This window comes from Lates calcarifer, linkage group LG16_LG22, assembly GCF_001640805.2.
Source record: "Lates calcarifer isolate ASB-BC8 linkage group LG16_LG22, TLL_Latcal_v3, whole genome shotgun sequence".
Lineage (NCBI taxonomy): Eukaryota > Metazoa > Chordata > Actinopteri > Centropomidae > Lates > Lates calcarifer.
The window spans coordinates 1,247,269-1,260,629 of NC_066848.1; the positions used below are offsets into that span (position 1 = coordinate 1,247,269).

At 41.6% G+C, this 13,361-nt stretch overlaps 1 protein-coding gene across 2 annotated transcripts in view; it reads right to left on the bottom strand.

Moving 5' to 3' along the window:
* Positions 1–13,361, bottom strand: part of dntt (deoxynucleotidyltransferase, terminal) — a 69,956-nt gene that overhangs the window by 15,468 nt on the left and 41,127 nt on the right. For both annotated transcript variants that reach the window (XM_051076561.1, XM_018681090.2), the window contains 2 exons: positions 10,265–10,513; positions 9,731–9,814 (listed from right to left, as the gene is read on the bottom strand). In XM_051076561.1, coding sequence (XP_050932518.1) covers positions 9,731–9,814; positions 10,265–10,513 — 333 coding nt within the window. The remainder of the gene's footprint in view (positions 1–9,730; positions 9,815–10,264; positions 10,514–13,361) is intronic.

Below are 13,361 nucleotides of genomic sequence, written 5' to 3' on the forward strand. Positions count from 1 at the left end.
CTACTAGCATAACACAGGTGCAATGTGAAGAAGTATTCAGATCCTTTACAGAGGTGCCACACAATAACACAAACAAACTATGCCGGTATTCCAGCAGCTCTGTGTTCTGCTCAGTAAAGTCACTGTTTTTGTCAATGGAGTCTGGTAGTGATATATAGAGATGTCTCTGGTTAAACTAAAAGGATCTGACTCTTTAATAAAAAGCTCTGTCTCTGTAGGAATCCTGTCATAATGTTATCAGACACTTTAATATGACATAATAACAATCTGAGTCTGTCAGTGACACAAGAACTTGGAGGTGGACGTAGTTTGACATGCAGCAGCTGATCGCACTGTTCATGATCGAAACTTCACCAGTTCCAAAAATCTGATCACTGAAGGCGACTACATGCTTCAACATATTCCTATCAGTGTGTATTTATGTTTTAAACATACTTTTCTTATTCAGGTTATCTAAATTCCTTACAAGGTGTAAACGAGTTGAGGCTGTGGCACTTACATTCATTTTTTTAATACTCAATAATGCACTCCATAGGTTCTTGGCCAATTTATGTGGCTAAATAAGGATCGGAGTGGGGGAGGGGGGGGTTAAAAGAAAGAGAGAGAACAATCCAATACTGACTGCAAAATCAACCACTAACAAACCACACAGAGCCTATAATAAAACAGACCGTCCACAAACTAGGAGGAGGCCTGGAGGAGGGAAGGAAAGGAAAAAAACTTTAAATCAATTTCTGCTCCTGAAAATAGAACACCCAGTGCAGCAATTACCAGTGTAATGTTCCTAGAATACTCTACTTCTACAACAATAATAAACAGTGACGATGGCTCAACTTGTAATCCACTTAGTGTGCTTAATGAAATGCTACATACTGTTTGCATCAGGAAAAAAGAAACTTTCCCTCTGGCCTCTACCTCCTTAACTCAGTCCTTCTCACTTATATTTTACAATAATATCACGAGGACACGGCAACAGAACCGTTGTTATTTTAACAGTTTGGTTCTTGCACTCCTTCCTGGCAGTAACTTATAATGTGGGCAATGAACAGGAATAATCTAAGGGTTCTTAATGCTTACTATAAGCAGCACTGGATTAAAACTGTCAGCTGAAGGTATATAATGGAAAAAGAAATGAAGATAAAGTAGCATGAAATTGCAGCATGATTTTAATTGGTATGGGATCATATTTGTTCTTTTATAATTACAGGCAGAGGTGGTGGTTAGAGGTGGATGCTAGCTCCAGTGTGAATCTATAATTCTCAATTATTCTGGAGAATGGTGCCTCTACAGTGTATCCTGCCACCGGCTGAGTGCGATAACTGTAGGTGTACAAATTAGTGTGTGAGTGTGTGGTGTAGCAGCTGTGTGTGCGTGCATGTGCTGAAGTATATTTCCTGCAGATTTCTTGTCTTTTCCCAGGGATCTCCTTTTCTAATTCTTCTCATCATCACCAGTGAAGAGATGCTTTCACTGCTGCACCAAACACAAATCGATTCGCTCGTGTTGGAAGCTAATAGTCGCACGCTGAGCACTGAACAAACTGGATCAACTTCTGACCTTGAACAAAGAAAACATCACAATGTCTCCCTCCTCCTTCAAACACAGCTGCACCAGGTCTATTTATCTGCCTCTGTTAATTAAAATCCATATGAACAGACGTGCCACCAAGGTCGAGAAGAAACGTTTGCAATTGTGAACGCTTAGTGAACGACCCCCCCTCATCCCCACTTCTACTTCACACATTGCTCCATTTATAAACGCCAAATTTCCCAGCTCTCCCAGCCTGCCACCAGGATGTTTGGAGGACAGAGACCGCACCTTCCTCAGCTCGCTTGTCTGTCACCACGTACGCTCAGGTGTGTGTGTTACAGTATGTGACGCCCTGAGGGTCCCTGTGCCACCATCCGCTAAATTAAACTTCTCCTCCCCTTCCTGTGCTCGCCGAGAGAAAGGAGGGGCTCCTTCCAGGCGGCTCCCATCCTCAGTTCAAACACTGCCCGCCTGCGAGCGCCAGCCGGGGGAACGTTCGAAACCGCCACTCCCCAAAGCCCAGTGCAATTGCCCTGTTATTGTCCACTCATCCACTGCTCAGAGGCTGGAGGAGGGTGGAGGGTCGAAAGAGCTGTGAGCACTCTACATCCAAGATATTGTAATTTGACAGAGAGCTTTGTATTAAATTCTGTTGTTACCCCGGTGGACAGACAGAGAGAGGAGGCAGTGGAGCACACAGAACCATCTCCACTTTGTTTCACTTCTAAATTAAACATTTTTTGCTTTTCAGGGAAAATTAGGAGAGCAATCTGCCGCATGATGTTTATTCAGTTATTTAAAACACACTGTGCACAAAAGCTCTGGCATTACAAATCAAGAGCAGCCGTGCAGGAATGTAACATTAGTACAACCAAAAAATCCATTTGAATCTTTAGTGTTTCATTAAAATCTTTTTAAGAATGAAAGTTCACTGTTAAGATTTCATTTGCAACTACAAGTTCTTCATGGGCTTAATTTAAAACCACTATACTCTACATATCTTGGCTTCACCTGCTATAAATGTTATTAACTTCCTTATGATGGAAAAATCATGGAATTTAGAAAGTTTAGAGAATCAGTATTAGTATTTAACAACATCCTGAGGTTGTTAGATGACAAGAATTTTGGATAAAATCCCTAAAAATGTAAATGTTAAATTAAATCAGTTTTTGTTTGGGAGCATGTTAATCAAACTGCTAAAGGTTACGTTTTGGACTAGGAGAGATAAAAATCCTTCACTTTGATCACATTTCTGACTTAAAAAAGCTCTTAAATTGAGGAGCTCCAGAGGTCTCCTGTATCTGACATGGCTGCAGCACAGAAACACAGGTGAGTAGACAGATTACAGGCCATAATGAGCAGAAATTAGCTGAAGCAGTGTGTGTATTTTTAGAATATCGGTTGTGGCCTGTCGTTTTCATTAGTTTGAACATTTAGCAGGACTTCCAGAGGTGGAAACAACAAGAATAAAGCTGGTGTTGATAGCTAGATAGACAGATACTTTATTAATGCGCACGGGAAATTCACAATTCACGATATTGTTTGCAGTCACTTTCCCTGCATCATCACTGTCCACATTTATCATCAGGGTGCTAACTTCTCCTTATCTTATTTATTTTCTCTACCTCGTCTACCAGCTGCAGAATACGTCATTTCATTCATATTTATATGATATAAATATATGAGATAGCTATGAATTTTCCATTTTATTGCTCCTGGAGATATTGAAGATTTCAATTAACTGTTTTAAAAATGTATGCTTTTGCAGAACAGAACATATCATTAAATAAAGTTCAGTTTAGTTTTTTGTGGGCCAGGTGTGGGACTGCCTGTTCCTGCTGTGAGCAGACATGTGATTAATCATGTGATCAGGTGAGAGCTGTAAGTAAGAATAAGCTGCTTGATAATTTAACTATAACTTAACTTAAAAGTTTGTGAGTCAGAAGTTTGGTAAATATATGCAGCGGTTTCTTTAGGTGTATATACAGTACACAAAGTGCAATAAAAGAAGAGGAAAGGAAAAATAATCATTTTTATCTAAAGTAGATTTTCCAATTCTAAGACCTCATAATTCCCCACAGTATAAGTTTCTTATTGTTCACAGCTGATATTACATGGGCGGAGCTGTATTCTGGTGTCAGGGAGAGAGAGAATATGAAAGGTCCTCTCATATCAGTAACTCTGCTTCAGGACTAAAGCCAGGACATCTATGCTCTCAGCCTTTTGACCAGAACCTCATTAATCACACTCCTACACATGACATAGAGTAATTACCTTCTGAGAAAGACACATACTGATTCACACACACACACACACTCACAGTATATCACACACTTCATGCACACGGTATGTGAAAGTGTGCATAAATAGGCAGGAAAAAACGACAGCGAATTGCATTTACATGAACACATTTTAACAGGTGTACCTTGGTTTGCAGCCTGGGAACACCTGAGACGCACCACTGAGTATTCACTCACACACACACACACACACACACACACACACACACAGAGTGAGGTTCAAGGGTAGACCCTGCCACACGTAAAGGGGTGTGTTTTTTCGAAGTGTTGGGCAGGTCATGGTTCCCTCCTGCCCGGGGAGGGAGTCAGTCTGTCTAGGCATGATGAAATCCTCCACCTGTCCTCATTCATCAAGCCCACTACACATATTAATTATCACAAACCTTCAGACTTACAGCAGAGGACACACAGACCCTCCCACCCCCCCCTTCCTCGGCCAACTCCCCCGGCCGACATCACTCCCTCAGACCTGCACTCCAGTTAAAATTCAACCGCAGCGGCCAGATACTGACGCTGGTCAACACAGTCATTTTCAGAGGACGCCTCCATGTCAGTTACCAGGCCAAACCAGACAGCGGAGGTGCAGTCGTATCAATCACAGCAGGGGGCAAAAAATGTCCATTTCTATCAATTTTGTTTCACAGTCACAAGAAACCCAGACTGACTCAGTAAAAACAGCACTTTTCCACAGCAAGAACAGAGTCTGAATTTGGCTCCTGGACCACAAAATGTCTCAGAAACCCCCAGAAACTATGAGCGTGGTGGACATTTTGACATGTCACAGTAGGAACAGCAAAGGGTGTGAATAAAAACACTAATGATGGCTGGATTCCATTTAGCTGCTGCAGTTTCAGGATCCTGCTATTGTTCATGCTCACTCTCACACTTGAACAGAACAGAGCCATCATTAATTCCTACTATGACAAGTCAAAATGTCGGTGGAAAGTGACTGAACTAATGCATCACATGTCAAAGTGAATACATGACGATCACCTGGATCTAAAGCTCTCAGCTTTAGCTGCCTTGTCTGCAACTTTACTGTTAGAGACCTCCAAAGATATTGGAGGTCAAACCGAGATATTGTGTTCACAAGAAGACAACCTGAAAAAATACCTGCACAGAGGCATTAAAACGACATGCCACCTTGTTCAATTTGATTCTAATTCGCCATATTATTCTAATAATGTTATTTTCAGTTTAAATTATCTAGTGATTTCTCAATTATAACTCTATCAGACTTTAAAATGTCAGAAAATAATGAAAAATAACCAGCATCATTTTCCAAAGCCATTGAAGACTTCCTTAAATACCAAGCTTTGTCTGAAAATTCTTTGACATTCAACTGATAAATTAATCCACTAATTATTTCATAACTAAGAGGAAGTGTTCAAAGCAGAATTAAATAACCACAAACCACTCCGTAACACACTGTGTTGTTGCTGATTTCAAGGTTGATGTTCTGGTGTTTTCAGAGAACTACAGGATTCAGCAGGAGGAGGAGAAGCCGAGGGGAAAATGGTGGAGGTCAAACAAACTTCACAGTATACTGAGCTCTTCAGCCTGTAATCTCAACACAGGTTAGAGTCTGTTCATTCTGTTATGCTGAGGCTTTATGAGCACGAGGAACTCCAGCTGTCACCACCCATCTCCTGATACCCATAAACCCCTGTGTTGTGGGGTCATTCCCTGTAATTGGGTTTGTATTATATGTTCCCACTTTAGACTGGAACCTGCACTTTCAGCCATTTCACTGCATTTGTTTTGGTGGCACCTGTGTTCAAATGACATCATTTTCCACCCGTGCGAACAAACTGAATCACAGTAAATGCCTCAGAGCGGAAACATGTCTGCTGTGCGTTAGCTTCAAGTCATTGTTTCTGTGTGTGACCGTTGTCCAGCTCTCTCCCACAGCGATTCAAGGATTCCCCCTGAGTCTCTTCTTAATTGGGAGGAGATCATTAGCTTGACTATAGCCCTCTAATCTTTTTTTTCCAAGTATTTTATAATAAGATGGAAACCAGCTTGTACCCGTTGAGAGTCTGTCTGAAGCCCACAAGATTAAAGTCCTCTAAATGACCGCCTTTGGTCCTTAGCTGAGATGTCTCCCCTTTAAGCAGACATCAGTCCTCATCGCTCCCCTGCCTCTCTGACACCAGTCACATGAGCAGCGCCGAACCTCTGCAAAACCACCGGCCAATTAGAAGAGACACGAAAAAGATGAAAGCACCATTATCACGCGGCCTTAGCCACGCATCGAGTCCATTAATGAGCATGGACAAAAAGGAGGGGACACTCCTCCTCTCCTGTCCGGGGGTGAACAGTCAGCTTTGTGTGAAGGCGGTGACAGGACAGACACCGGGACAGTTAATTGATCTTCATTACGTTAATTACAGCTGTGATGTGGAGCGGGGAATGAAAGACGGGTCACACCGTCGATGTGATTCTGTGTGAATGTACCACATTGAGCTTTCTGTTGACCTTGAAACCAGCCTGGGAAGTGATGGCGCAGCTTAAGTGAGCGAGTGTGTGTGTGTGTGTGTGTGTATAAATAGTTTAACTGCACTTTTAAATCCTCAACATCCTCAAAAGCTGAGAGCTATCTGCTTTAATCTCCTGTTGTTCTCACATTTTCTCCCTCTTCTCACTTCATAGACTCTAAAGCTTCAGAGACTTTCTCACCTCATCAAACTCCAGCAAACACATGCTACATTTGTGTAAGAATGAGTGTGTGTTTGTGTGTGATTTCCCCCTGTCCACTCCAGTGCACGGATGGCTGCACTGTCAGCAAGCCTGGCTCTGCCCTTGCATTTGAATAAACACCATCTGAGTTGGCTGCTTGTGTATAATATCTGTCAGGAAGCTGCCACCCAGTGATCCCGGGGACTCTGACCTCTGTCCCCCGGGGAGCCGCTGACGGGACATCACGGTGACAGGGTGTCTCCCCTGTCGATCCGTGCGATGATACGCCTCACACCCTTGTCCCGCTCTGCTCGCAACTCAAACGGCTTTGCCTCTCTGCCCTATGCATTGGAAATGAGACGGGCCTTACAGGATACAATGAATAGTCGCAGGGACGAGATAAACACAAGCTACGGAGATGCCTGCCACAAAGATTGATCGTTCCCTGGAATTTCTGTTGTTGTCTTGCCAGTACTATAAACTTTTCCCTGCTGAATAATTGAGTTCTTCAGCTGAAGAGGCATGTCAATCTTTTTTAAGTTTACTCTCAGGCACTTTCAGGAGCGTATCTCACTGTCTGACAGCTGTAAATCAGAGTCCTGAGGATAAAGAAAGCTGAGGTCGTGCAATTCCAACTGATGTACGACTTAGACTTAATACAAAGACTGCAAGTGGCTTCATTGATCAAAACATCTCAAATGCACCTACATTTGTTTGGTCTACAGTTCTAATTACATTGCAAGATATTAAAACTCCCTGACTTGTTGTTCTCTGCGTGGAAACTGTAAAAATCACTGCCATCTGTCACCTCTGCCTCCGAGCTCATCACACCTGTTGTCAGAACTGAAAACAGAAAATAACTTCTCTGCATGGCTAAAAATACGAACTAATAGTTTCGAGAAACAAAGCCTCACTGGATTTTTCTTCATAGATGACTTAAATGATGAACTGATTCACAGATTGTTGGAAATTAAGCATTCTGTCAACAGACTAATCAAATAATTGGCTCTCAGCAGAAATTGTGAGTAATGTTTATGAACAAACTGAAAAGAAAACAAATGACCATAAAACAGCAGAGCATGTTTCAGTTTCTCTCCATCTCTGTACGTCAAAATCAAACATCAGTAGACTACAGAAAACAAGGTGACTGTGTAAAACACTGCCTATACAACACTATCGCACTAATTTGCCTAATCTTCATGATTCTTCAGATGTGCTGGAAACACAAATGTCAAAAAAAGACTTTAATCCCTGATTTAGTTTCTGAGTTTAGGCTCTAAGGATCTGTTTGGTGGAAAAGGTGCTAAAGGTTTGGTAGGGAGCGTATCTCACTGTCTGACAGCTGTAAATCAGAGGCGTGAGGATAAAAGAAAGCTGAGGTCGTGCAATTCCAGCTGATGTTTGACAGACAAATGGCTTGGATTTAATAGAAAGACTGCAAGAGGCCTCATTGATCAAAACATCTCTAACAAAGTCGCAATCACCTGCTCTGCCATTGGCTTTATCTTAATTATATTGCAAACTATTCCAGCTCCCTCTCTCTTCATGGAAACTGTAAAAATCACTGGCATCTGTGAACTCTGCCTCTGAGCTCCTCTCACCTGTTGTCAACCCTGATTTTCACACGTGGAATATGAAGTCTAAAACCTAATTAGTTCTAGAAATTGTAGCAAGCAAAGAGTTAAATGGTGATGATGAGTTGTGCCGTAAATAGATTTACTCTCCTTTATACCACAGTGTAAGGTATGTGCTTTATTTAATTAGGAAATGTGTAAATGAACTCCCCAATGCAATTACCTTTACTTTTGCTTTCACATACTGAAACATTATGATGTGTTTTTTTTCCCACTCAACTCAGCTGTGATGTAGTCATGTACACTGTGCATTCAGTTGTGTGTGCATCTGGCCCACTATCCTCCGCCCACCTCCCACTGAGCACGGTGCTATAATTAAAAACATTGCTCTCGCTCCAGTATCAACTTTCTGCTCACTCGCAGTGGAAACATATACTGCACAGAATAATTGGAGATAATTTGTCAGAGTTTTCTCATGCTGAGACCTTCGGACAAGCAGCCCCCTAATCCTTCCAATAACCTTTGAGGACTAGTGCTTGGCAGTAATTCACTGTGCAGAATCATAAACACACAGTCAGAGGGGGGAAGAGGAAAACCTGATGGTCTCTGCTGGTGGATTTTGATTCACACTCTCTCACACTCTACTTCTGTGTTTGTAGCCTATATATATATAGTACTATATCATATAGTATATCATGTCCTCTCTGAGACAAGCCAGATTTAAGACCTCTGAATCACCATCCATTCAGTTTGCTCTGTGATTCAGTAACCAGTGTTGGGCAGTAACGTCTCTACAAGTGGAGGCATTTCTCAGTAGTTCGGTGGTGACACTGCTGTTTTCTGAATCAAGTAACAAAGCTCTTTTGTTGATGCACACTGCACAGAAATGAAGCCAAAACACAGACCCATGGACAACACAGTAAAAATCTTCAGGAAATCCAAACAGTAGTCACTAACTAACATACATGAATTATGGGGCCAGCCCAAAACTTCAGGATGTCCTGGACAGGTTTTATCTTACCTGTCTGAATCTAAAGTAAAGATGCAACATAACAGAATAACACAACTGTTGAGAGAGCTCTCTGACAGGAAAACATCTGACACTATACATACAAATAAAAGAGAAGTGTAAACAAATCTGTGCCTCTCTCATCCCTTTTGAATAAATCTGGTATTTAGTGGCTCCACATAGACCATAATGCCTCTTGTTGGCAGTGGTGGCTGCAGTAAGTATAAACATGTTTTAAGTGATTCTTAACTCAAAATTATATATCTACTCCCAAACATATTTTCAGCTAAATAAGCCAGAATTCGGTTAAACACTCTGCTGCTTCTGTTTGCAGCTTGTACAGTGAGCTGTGTGTATATATATATATATATATATATATAGCTTTTTTTTTGGCATGTTTTTTCTGAAAATATCAGGGTTTGGAACAGCTAGCAGGGAAGTGCCTGCAGAATATAATTAAATCACCAGTTCCAGGGTTTTGTGTATATTTAAGCCATTTCATAAAATAAATCATGAAGTTATAGTGATTATCTCAGGTATGACACTTGTATAAAGGTAAATCTTTGCTGATTTTTTTCATTAGCTAACTGAGAGAGAAATGAGTTCCACTTGTCGTGTATCTAATGTTGCACTGATACCTTGGTTTTGTCGTACAGGGCGTGATTGTCCAAAAGCATCCTTCTCTCTGATCGAGCAAACCTCCTCAGGTCTCTCTCAAACTGCTGTGGAAGACAAGGATCAATAGTCTGAAATCAAATATCTGTTTTACTTGTCTGTTTTTATGGCATTGAAAGGAAATAGTGAATGTATTTCTTCTTCCTGGACTGTTTTTTATGTCATTAGGATGAAGGTTTTTTGATATCAGATATTACAGACGTTTTTTTTTATTCACTTGCACAACTTCATATGATTTTCAATATCTTTCAAGTTTCTTTCAAGGTGGTTTAGCTGTGTAAAATGTATGTCTCCCCAGAACCAGACTGCAAATTAAACCCCTTTTCGGCAAAATAAAGTCTGTCTAGACCTTGACCTTGATCATGTTCTTGAACCCAAGCAACATTTTACTTCATTGTTGGCACACACAATGAATTATTAATCACGAAGTACAGTAATTTTTCCTTTTTCCACCTGCAGCTACCTCACTGTCATTCAGTCTCTGTAATCCTTCATACCCTGGAGCCGGTCCAGCCCAGGAGGGCGAAGGCGTAACGATCCATTGGCGGCAACACCAAGTCCACGCGCACCGCCCTCCAGCCCCTTCTGTCCTCCTCGGCACAGTTGAGACCTCCCTCCACTTTGCTTCCCTCCAGCCGCAGGATCAAGAAGCACTTTGCAAAGTGGTCCATGGCCTCAAACCTGTGGCTGGGAAGCTTGGTTATATCAAAGGTGGAGGCCTGGTAGTCACAGTAGAGCAAGATGCCCTGGAAAGAGAGAAAATAAAGCATTTTAGCAACGAATATATATCTATGGATGCCCCACCCCACAATGCACAGGACCCAGAGGACTCGCCGCCAATGACCCCCAGAACTCCCATGTCCATGAAGGGAGACCTACACAGTTTTAGGCAGGTCCTACAGATGCTGGATCTGGGAAGTTTGGAGGAGAGGTCAACACTGGGCTCTTTGTCGTGTTGCTCCAGACATTTCTGAGCAGTTTTTGTGTTGTGTCCTGCTGGAGGAGGCCCCTGACATTGGGGAGTGCTGTGCTTGGTCTGCAGCAATGTATAAGTGGGTGGTATGTGTCAAAGAACCTCCAGCCTCTCTGTCTGACACAGCCCTGCCCATAAAATATTCTCTATAATCATAAAACAAAGCAATATTTGGAAATTTTAAAGGATAAATATGAACCTTAAATTCAGTCAAGCAAGTTAAATCATGAAAGAGCATCCATGGGTCTTGGTGAGTGACCTTAAGGAGGACAGACAGTCTATCAAGCTCAAACGAGCACCCAGAGACCCTGACAGCAAAAAGCCGGTCATCTTTAGTCCAGACTTCAGAGCAGCCAAAAACAGGCCTATCTGAGGATCAGAGTCTGCACACTGGATCAGAGAAGGTTAAAATCACTGGAGTATAATCTATAAGCAAGGTCTTGATCAGACTTAAATCTGATCAATCGAGTCTTTCATCAGGTCTAAAGCTGATACTAGAGCAGTCTGAAGTGATGTGGTCAAAAGCACTGAGGATTTCACCAGACCTGAGTCATGTTTTGCCAGCAGTGCAGCAATTTAGAGGAGAGGAGGCTATAAAAGTCTATATGATAATGTCTGCCACTGACTGGCAGGAACTATTTCATTCTTTCTTTTATATTTTAAAAGACTCAATTACTGGAAGACTGCTCAAGGTTTTAACTTGGATCAAAAAGCACAATTAAGAGTAAAATGCTTCACTGCACGGCTTGATGTTATTTGTTAAGAGGCCCACAGATTCACTTTTGTCCAGTCAATCAAAACAACTTCTCTTTTGTCACAGATTAGCTGCTGTACATCCAAAACTGATGCAATTTTCATTAATGCATTCAAGTGCAAAGGTTTTACTGGAAGACTACTGTCAGTGTAGCAGCGAGTGCCGGTCTGGCTGACAGTCGACGACAGTCTCTCCCCCCGTCTGACCTACAATTGAGACTTTAGGTAGAGCAAAGGTAGGATGAGAACCGCTCATGTACAGCCAGAGAAAAAGCAGCCCTTTATTTGAAACCTAGTAAAAGCCTTTGGGATCATTTGTGGCCAGATTCTGTATTTAACTGCCACCGTGCTATCACAGAGCACCACCCTGTTTCCTGATTCATTATAAGATCATTCAAAATGTCAACACTGTGGAGCTGCTGTCAGAGTCCTGACTGCAATTCTTACAAAATGTTATTGCTTTCCATGAGCACGGCAGCTTTTCTTTAAAATCAGATTCTTCATAATGTTGGAGACAAACGGCAGCCTGGAGGTATTAAAACTGGCTGAGTCAAGGTCATGTTTCTTTAAACGAGGTTGATATTTGCAATCTTAAAACAGCGAGTCGAGGAATGAGAAGACTTTTCTGAGGATTATGTGGAGCAGACTACAGGACAGGCATAGCACATTTGTGATGTCCAGAAAATAGTTTCTGTAATAATTTCTTTCACTTTTTAGCCATGCTAGGAATAACACTCTGGATGGGTTAAAATGAAAATTGGTACAAACATTCATGGTCCCAGACGATGAATTCTGACGACTTTGGTGGAAGTCTGGTATTTCATCAAACGTCACCACGAGGTCGGCATTTGTAGCTCTGTCTTCGGGTTAACTTTTCAGTTTACTTTGGTTTTTGACCAAATGCTTGCAGAGCTAATGACTTTCTCCTGATTAGCAAATGTTAGCTAACCTAACATGGTAAACATGGTTAAAAAAAACAGAATATACCTGCTAAAAATGAACGTGGTTAACCTATCAATTACATTTCAAGTCTCGCTACTGCAACTCAAAGAATACCTTTTGTGTTTTTGACCATGTGCTGCTTTAAGCAATGACTCAGTCACTGGTAAAATGAGCTGCCCAGGTTTAAGTTTTATTGCAAAGAGAAAAGAATTACTGATAAATAAAAATAAAAGGGAAAAAAAATAAAACATTGACATGTAGGGCGACAGCCTGTAAAACTGTGACGACTACCCCAATGATGAATAAACTGGCCACAGCTGAACCCCTGCTGTAGACTCTTTAGTTTTGTTTCCACTCTGTCAGACTTGTCGCAGCTTTAAGGAAAACCTCATTACCATTTTTTCAGCACACTTTAGGAATTTGAATGTGTATTTTCGTATTTTTAAAAACCCTGTGTATGACAACATAAGCAATGTTGCACTCAAAAAGAGCTGTCTTACAGATGTTGCAGTAAAATCATGTTGATACTTCTAAATGAAAACACGGCTGAAATCTGCTCAGTGATTAAATTGAGAACAAAGTAAACTTAAAACAAACTGTGACTTTTATCCTGACAAAAGAACAAAGGCAGCCACAGGGCTATGGATGCCAGTAGAAGGACTACTGTGTGAACATCTGCTCAGACTTGTCATCAGTCTGATTTGAACCCAGAGTGGTGAAAAAAAAGGGGGGGGGGGTTGAGTGTAAGATCCAATAGAGAGACGAGCCTCCAGTCAGCCATAGGAGATGGCTGAAGCTCATTCCCTGGTAAATGGTTCCACTCCTTAGATAATGGAAATCTCTGCCAAGTAAGATGTCAGCGTGTTGAAGGAGAGAGGGGGAGAGGGCCACTGATGAGAAACAAAGCCGTAAGTGAAGAGAGGAGT